This window comes from Labrus bergylta, chromosome 8, assembly GCF_963930695.1.
Source record: "Labrus bergylta chromosome 8, fLabBer1.1, whole genome shotgun sequence".
NCBI lineage: Eukaryota > Metazoa > Chordata > Actinopteri > Labriformes > Labridae > Labrus > Labrus bergylta.
In genome coordinates this window covers 24,653,786-24,661,404 of record NC_089202.1, presented here as the reverse complement: position 1 = coordinate 24,661,404, position 7,619 = coordinate 24,653,786, and the positions used below count along the sequence as shown (strand labels likewise).

The following is a 7,619-nucleotide window of genomic DNA, read 5'->3' as shown; positions in this document are numbered from 1 at the left end:
GTGGCGCTGCATGACTCGCTCTTTATGTCTCAGTTCTTGGGACGTGTCCCTCTGCTGCCTCCTATCAGGCGGTGGACATATGTACTCTCTTGTATTGAAGAGAAGCTACTGAGCATGTGCAGCTTTTAAACAAGAGTTTATGAAGGTAGAGCGCTGATCTGAGCACCAGAGACCAGCGCCATGTCAGAGAACAGCAACTTTAGACACGTAGAACGTTTTTAATCTACTTCTTTATTGGAGATAAAACATTTTACTCAGTAGCTACATATTGTTTACTTCACCCTATTAAATTTGAACATGAATGTATTCTTTATTAAAAACTCTTATTCAGTTATTCTCCTTGAGGCGGGTGGGCGGCGCCTTAGCGCCCCCAGCCCCGCCCATAAACCCAGCACAGATAAAAAACATTTTAAGCTGGGTGACATTAAACATTAAACAGCTTCAGTCGACAGACCACACATGATGATGGGACGATCGCTGAAGTCAAAGAAGCTGTAGACGGCAATCTTTGTGAGCATGCTCACAAACTCTTCAAAGTCCACTTTACCGTCAAGGTTCTGGTCCATCCCAGCCAAGACCTCGCCCACCCTCACCGGGCACCTGCTGGCCTTTAAAGGGAGAAGAAGACAGAAGAGTCAAGCCTGTTAGTTTAACACAAAGGTCCCATGCAGAGAGAGAGAGATATAGAGAGAGAGAGAGAGAGAGAGAGAGAGTAGAGTACCGTCAGGAATTGCCCGAGTTCGGCATTGAACAGTTCCCTCATCTCGCGCCTGCTCAGGTAGTCGCCGTCACCGTCTCTGTGAGAGTGGCTTCTGAACACATCGATGAGCGTGTTCATGGCGTCCTCCAGGGGGCTCATCTTCTCTCTGACCAGTGTTGGGCTCATTGAATAACACATCCTGGTGAACCTGAAATAAAGAAACTCACATCATCTCTGCAGACATGTTCAGGATTTATGCAAAAGTTTGTGTGCAAAAACGATTGTCATCACAGCACATCAGAACGAGTTTAATTTTTTATTTTTTTTAAATCGTCTGGAGTATTGGATCCAGGATCTGGCATTTTAAAAATACTTGTGTCCATTTAAAAGCTTTTTAGTCACAGATGATTTATAATGTTCGACCTCGAAGCAACGCAGACGTCTTCGGGAGGAAATCGCTCTGCGCTGTTTGGACACAAGAAAAGATTTTGTTGAAATTGTTTTAAAACTTTAAGAGTGGTTCAATTTGAATACATTTTATCCACTTACACTGAAATGTGTCAGTGTGTTCGGGAGAAATCTTTTCTGCACATTATCCCAGCTCCCCCTTTCACAGAGTAAGATCTTTAACCCGCTCTTTTTTTTTTTAAAGCGCCTCCAGGTGACAGTTGTTATGAAGTGGCGCTATACAAATAAAGATTGATTGATTGAAATAAACAGAAAAAAAACAACTTTCTTGTCAGCACCCAGCTTGACAAGGACAAATAAAAACTTTAATGAGTTGAAAATGGGTCAAAACTTTAAATAAAGATCAAAACAAGATGTCGGGTACGCACATCCAAAGAAAAACACACACATGTGCTGGAGTGAAAATCAAACTTGAAGACAGGCGTCTTCTTCAGGGATCGTTGACAATGCCTGGAGAGTTTCTTTATGATCGAAGCGTCACGTTTCAAATTAAAGTTGCAGAGAGATTTGAATTCAGTGTGCGGATCCTGTTTCATTTCTTATTGCAACACAAGCGGCCAGAGTTCACTGTTATGTTAAGATATCTTAGTTATATGTGACAGAGTAGTGGACTGAAACATAATCTTTCTAAATGTAAAACCTCAAATGTCCCATATAATTATTAAAGTGCTATACTCACCTCAAGGTGCAGCTGAAGAAGATCAGAAGCTGAAGAAGATCAGAAGCAGAAATGACTTTCCCCTTCGTCTCATCTCTTTTATAGAGCTCAGAGTCGAGATGAAATCTGATGATGTCATCAGTTTGGGTTTGGCTGTAACTGCAAACACAACGAGCGCCCTCATACAGCTGGGTTCAGCGATTTGATGTACAATCAGTGAGATGTGTAGAGACTGAAATTGTAAAATGACCTTACTATATGATCAGACATTAAGGAAACATGCTATGTTGAAGTGCTGGCTTCTCTGACAACAATGCAGCAGCCAGTATGTCCTCCTTCTAACTTTAGGTTCTGGTCCTGAATGCTCTGGATTTGTTTGGACCACAGAAGGTAGGCGGTTTTAAGACACCCCCGCACGGCCGCTTTGGACTCCCCTCAGTTTGCCAGATATGAGAGCAGTTATCAGGTCAAACCAACAGGTGTTGCAGCGATGGAAGCGGGCAAGAGAACTGGTTCAGATAGAAGTGATTGTACTCGACCTAAAAAGCCTCTGCATGTTTCTAATAAGCTCCACGAGCAGAAATGTGCTCAAACTAGGATCAATATTGGAGATGCTTTTGAAAAATGGAGAGAAGTTAGAACGCAGAAAGGTTTACAGACCGATGCAGAGCTCTCTACAATGTTTAGAATTTGGACTGCAGTACCCATTTGAAACACTAGTCAGAGTTACATATTGCTCCTTTAATTGATTCAGGACCAGAATCTAAAGTTAGAAGAAGGACATACTGTCTGCTGCATTGTTGTCAGAGAATAATTTAGTAAGGACAGTTTATCATTTCATTCTACAATTCACTTAGCAGACGCTTTAATCCAAAGCGACGTACATCAGCAGATATTCTACAGATTGCTTCTTTACAATACAAATGTTGACCAGTAAAAGCAAATGGAATACTTATTCAAACATTTGCACAAAGTTCATGTCAGGCTGTTTTCTCTCAGCTGATGTCTTCACAGACGTTGACAATATCTCGGTCCTGCAGCACACGCTGCCGATCAGATAAGATTCCTTTACAGTCCTGTGACCATCAGATACAACACCCGTCTGTCCGAGCTAATCTTGTTTCCATTCTGATCCAAACAGATGAACCACATGATGCCTCTTAATACCCGACACTCTCAGCCTGTGAAACCCTCTAACAGTCTGCAGTTCACAGAGTTCATCACCCGCACAATCCATACAGAGTATGTCCACATTGTCTGACCACGAGACGATAACTATCAACGCGACGTTTAGTCACCATGACAACAGAGGTGAATTAAGGTGCCAGTGTTGTGCAACCTGCAACATTTTTTTTGCATGCAATCAAACAACCACAAGCTTTATGACACACAGGCAGGTAGAAGATCAGCACAGGTGTCGGGAAGATGATCTCCACCATTGTACCCACAACCATTGCTGTTGATGCACTTCACACCAGATGTGAGTTTAAACATCTGTAAACATTGCATTCTTGTTGTTAGGCTACTTTTGTGCATTTGTGCATGTAATCAAACAACCACAGACTTTATTGTTTCTCGTTTATTAGGATCCCCCATACATACGGAGCACCCTACATTCAACATGGACCTTCATGTGAACAAGACAAAAACCACTTCATGACCATATTTGGAACCGGTTTTGTAACAGAGTCCAACTGTGACAGCAAACGTCGACCTTTGGACAGGTTTCTGAGATGGTTGAATGCCGTCTTGGAGATATTTGCTTCATGCCTTTAATAGTTGAGTTATAGGTTTTTGGCATGCCCACATGCCGAACAACTTGTTCCACAACAGAGGAGGAAAACCTCTGTTTAAAAAAATACCAGCCTTCATGTGAACGAGGCCCACATGTAGTTCTGTATTTTGGTGCTCTTCAGTTTCCAGCCGATGTCGCCCTTGTTCTAATTTCACCGTCCGGTTTGTTTGCCAGCTGACAGATTGTTTCACGAGCGAGGTTGTTTAAGCACTTACAAAACCTGCCTTGCCTTTCAAAAATGGCCGAATGCACATCATAAATTCAAAGAGAGAGAGACAGCAACCATGAGGCGTGTGTTTAAAAAGAAACAAAGAAATCTGGGTTAGAGAGCACCACTCATCTCCACTCTGAGAGGAGATAGAAATTTATTATTTATTTGTTGATTTGTTGATTTGTTTATTCAAATAACTTTATTTATCCATTAGGAACTTCATTTGTGTAAAAGAGCATCAGTACGCATACAGCTAGACACAAAAACAACAGTAGAAACACACACATACAAGTGGCTCTATTAAAAGCATGATAAATAGGTCATAAATAATTGTTATGAGTGGTTAAATGAGTGGTCTTAAAAATAAATAAGAAATAGATCATTTTATTTATTTTGTATTATTATTTTTTTTTTCATTGTTAAAATATTTGATTGCTAATTATTACTTTTCATTATTGTATTATTTGTTATTATATGCTTTGGCAATATATTTTACACATTCATGCCAATAAAGCTATTTGAATTGAATTGAAAATAGAGATGTTAGTGAATCAGTAAGAGGTTTCAGTGCTCATACAGAATCACAGTCTGTCAACAACACAAGAGAACACAGGACAAAAAAGTCACTACCTCTGATGATGAGGTAATGAGTCAACACAGAGAGATGCCACCCAAAGCTACATATAAGCTTCCCACACCTGAAGTTAATCAGGGTTAATTAGACACACACACCTGATCCTGCACCGAGATGATTCCTCCACAGACTCCAGAGTGAGCCTGTTTTCTAAACCTGCTACTACACCAGTAGTTCGTCCTGATCGGTCCAAAATGCAGAATGAGAACAAAAGTGAGATCTGCAGTCTGGTCGGTTCTGATTCAGGTAAAATCTACAGTCTGCATCAGACCAGTCTGCATCAGACCAGTCTGCATCAGACCAGTCTGCATCAGACCAGTCTGCATCAGACCAGTCTGCATCAGACCAGTCTGCATCAGACCAGTCTGCATCAGACCAGTCTGCATCAGACCAGTCTGCATCAGACCAGTCTGCCCTGCGTGCTGTTTTCCACAATGCAATATTCCAGGTCATAGGTCGACGCATTCTTTTGAGGGGAATTAAAGCTCTGGGTTTAAACCTTTCAATCTGAGTGGCGTACCTTCTTGTTTTCTGACTCCCAAGTTTTCGGCCTTGTCTGAATTATTTTGCTTAAGCAGGCCGTAACAGCTTAAAAGCCCTTTTTCCATCGAGTGGATTTGCCCTCTGCTGAACATTAGAAAGAACGCAGTTCCAAAAGCCCTTCTGCACAGACTTCTCTTTTAGTTAAATAAAGGATATAAGACCACTTTTTATATCCAGTCTATGGAGAGAACAGAGTCATCTCCCTGCAGGTGCCTCTGACAGACACTTGATGGCACTCTTGAAGTGTGGTCGTCATGCAGCTGGCTGACTCCTGACTTCCCTCTCTGAGTCTCCTCTTCTCTGCCCAACAAAGCGTATCTCTGCTTTGCATTTTGCAGTCGGTGCTCACGGCTGCAGTATCAGGCCACCGACCGGAGCTTGTGTTTCTGACGACTTTGAGCATAAAAGGCTGTCAGACAAGCCGCTGTTACATAATTGAAGACGCTTCACGACTTTGTAAGGGCCTGTATTGAGTTCCTCCAGACCGCATTGTGTGCAGTGAGTCCTGCCGAGGGGGCATGTTTAATGCTTCTTTGGCGTGCGTGTCTCGATGAATACAAAGGATGTAAAGCCCCCCTTCAGTCGGGCTGTGACACCCCATCAGAGTCCGCGCCGCCCGTTTGAGTCAAGCTGTGCTTTTATGAAGCTGCTCCAATCAGTTTCACCTCTCTACCTGTTTGAAAATCATCTCCGCAGAGTGAAATGTCAAAACATGTCCTTCACAAGAACTTTTCAAATGTCGACATTCAGAGACATAAAAGGACACTTTCTGTATCTTAGTGTCTGTCAAGGCTTTGAAATGAAAACCAAGTCCGGTCACTTCTATGAGAGTGCTTCAAAGAAGCGGGTTTCAATCAGGGTTGGGCTTGTGTAGTTGCTTGTTTGGGCTTGCTTTGCTCCCCACTGATTCATTCCCAACTCTCCACAATAGAGCAAAACACAATTGCGATGACTTGTCCTTTTCCAGGATCCGTCCACAACCTTGTTTCCTTGGTTAGCCCGCCCGCCCGATCTGACACGCACCAAAATCCATGAGGCTTACGGACATCGATTTCACTGTTTCAAATCAAAATGAGACAAGACAAACACAAATAAATATACTGTATATATCTGGATATGTATACTGCTATCAAGTGGCCTCTCTTTTACACTATGTGGTAGGTTAGGTAACCTGTTGGGCTTCATTTTATTTATTTGAGGAGGCAGGTCACTTGTTTTGGGCTTTGAGCTGGTTGCTTGTTTCTCTCGCGAGAACTGGCAACACTGACAAGGACTGATATTCGTCCATAAAGATGTGCACAAACCTAAAAGGGACTGATATGTCATCACTTGTCACGATAAACCGCCTCTCTGTCCTCGCTCCTCTTTGTTGTTTTGTTATGTTTTGTATACTGCTGTCGATCATTGGACAGTTTCATCATGAATAAATCCACTCTTGTTTTTACTTTCACAGTTTTTTTAAATCCTCAACATGTGCCATATTAATATGCAAAACAAGCTACTAGCAGCTTGTTGGAAAACAACCCAAATAGTGGATTGAGGATTCTAGGGGGGCCACGTCAGACTCCAGGCGGGGCCTCGGCCACCCGGGCACCCCCTTGGTCTGTCCCCTTGGTCCGCCCCTACCGCCAAGATCAAATAACTTGAGCTCATCCAGCTCGTTCCGCTCATCACTACACAGACAGAGGCATCTATTACGCAGCTTTATGGACCCATACAGAAGACAACTACATTTTCACTTTGCTCAGTTTAAGCCAGATGTTGACACTCAACACAACTGGAGCTCGAGCGTTTGTTTACCGTCTCAGGATTACACACGATGATCGCTTGCAGAGGATGCGTCTTTGTGCAGCTGGCATCGATGTTTTCTGTCTCTTAAAGTGACAGTTTTAAAGTTAGATCGCTCCATTATGATGCAATCCAACAGCACAACAAGACATGTTCCCCTCGTACCAGGGATCTGGTTTCTCAGTTTAGGTCTCCTTTAATGTTCGGGCAACAATCTGTCTAACCCATCATATTGTGGGTCAAACTGAAAACTGGTCTCGAGGGTTTGAGTCCTGCATGTTTGACCCTTCTTTCTCCCCTGAAGGCCAAACTGACTGAACCAATCTTTGATACGGTGGACTTCGCTGTTGCTCTAAGTGCTGCAGATGGGCACAAATGGACGGACTGTCCTGAGGGGTTTTATGTAAATAACGGTGCATTAATTTGAGTGGGATAAAGGAAAAACTGTGTAATTCAGAATCAGAATCAGAATCAGAATTGGGGTTTATTGCCAAGTACATTTACACATACAAGGAATTTGACTTGGTGTATTGGTGCTAAACAATTAACAAGGAAATAAAGCAGAACTAGCAATAACTTAAATAATACAGTATAAGAAGCTATTACAATATATAAAATAGAATTTAAAAATGTAAAATGTAAAATATAAAAAATTTAAAATTAAAAAACACAAAATGTACAAAGGGTGCAATGTAGGAGCTGTGCAGTGGACTATGAGAAAAAATCTTAGTGTGTGTAACTACTCACAGAGTGCATGTTAGGAAGATACATTTTTAAAGTCCAGTGGGCGTTAATGTAACGCACAAAGAAAAGTTCAGCATT

General features: G+C 42.1%; 1 protein-coding gene across 1 annotated transcript; it reads right to left on the bottom strand.

The window, feature by feature from the left end:
- Positions 1-212: 212 nt before the first annotated feature.
- LOC110002603 (protein S100-A1-like) lies at positions 213-1,882 on the bottom strand. The gene is made up of 4 exons (XM_020658237.3): positions 1,848-1,882; positions 1,124-1,165; positions 722-908; positions 213-608 (listed from the first exon to the last, which is right to left on the bottom strand). The coding sequence occupies exons 3-4, from the start codon at positions 896-898 to the stop codon at positions 432-434; spliced, it is 354 nt and encodes a 117-aa protein (XP_020513893.3). The 5' UTR covers positions 899-908; positions 1,124-1,165; positions 1,848-1,882; the 3' UTR covers positions 213-431.
- Between the last annotated feature and the right edge of the window lie 5,737 nt (positions 1,883-7,619).

What these genes read in the sequence shown, in the direction of transcription:
- LOC110002603 (XM_020658237.3), bottom strand. Translation starts at nt 898, where the DNA reads ATGTGTTATTCAATGAGCCCAACACTGGTCAGAGAGAAGATGAGCCCC. An exon ending in AACTCGGGCAATTCCTGACG is followed by an intron (nt 609 to 721) that starts GTACTCTACTCT and finishes CTCCCTTTAAAG; the next exon opens with GCCAGCAGGTGCCCGGTGAG.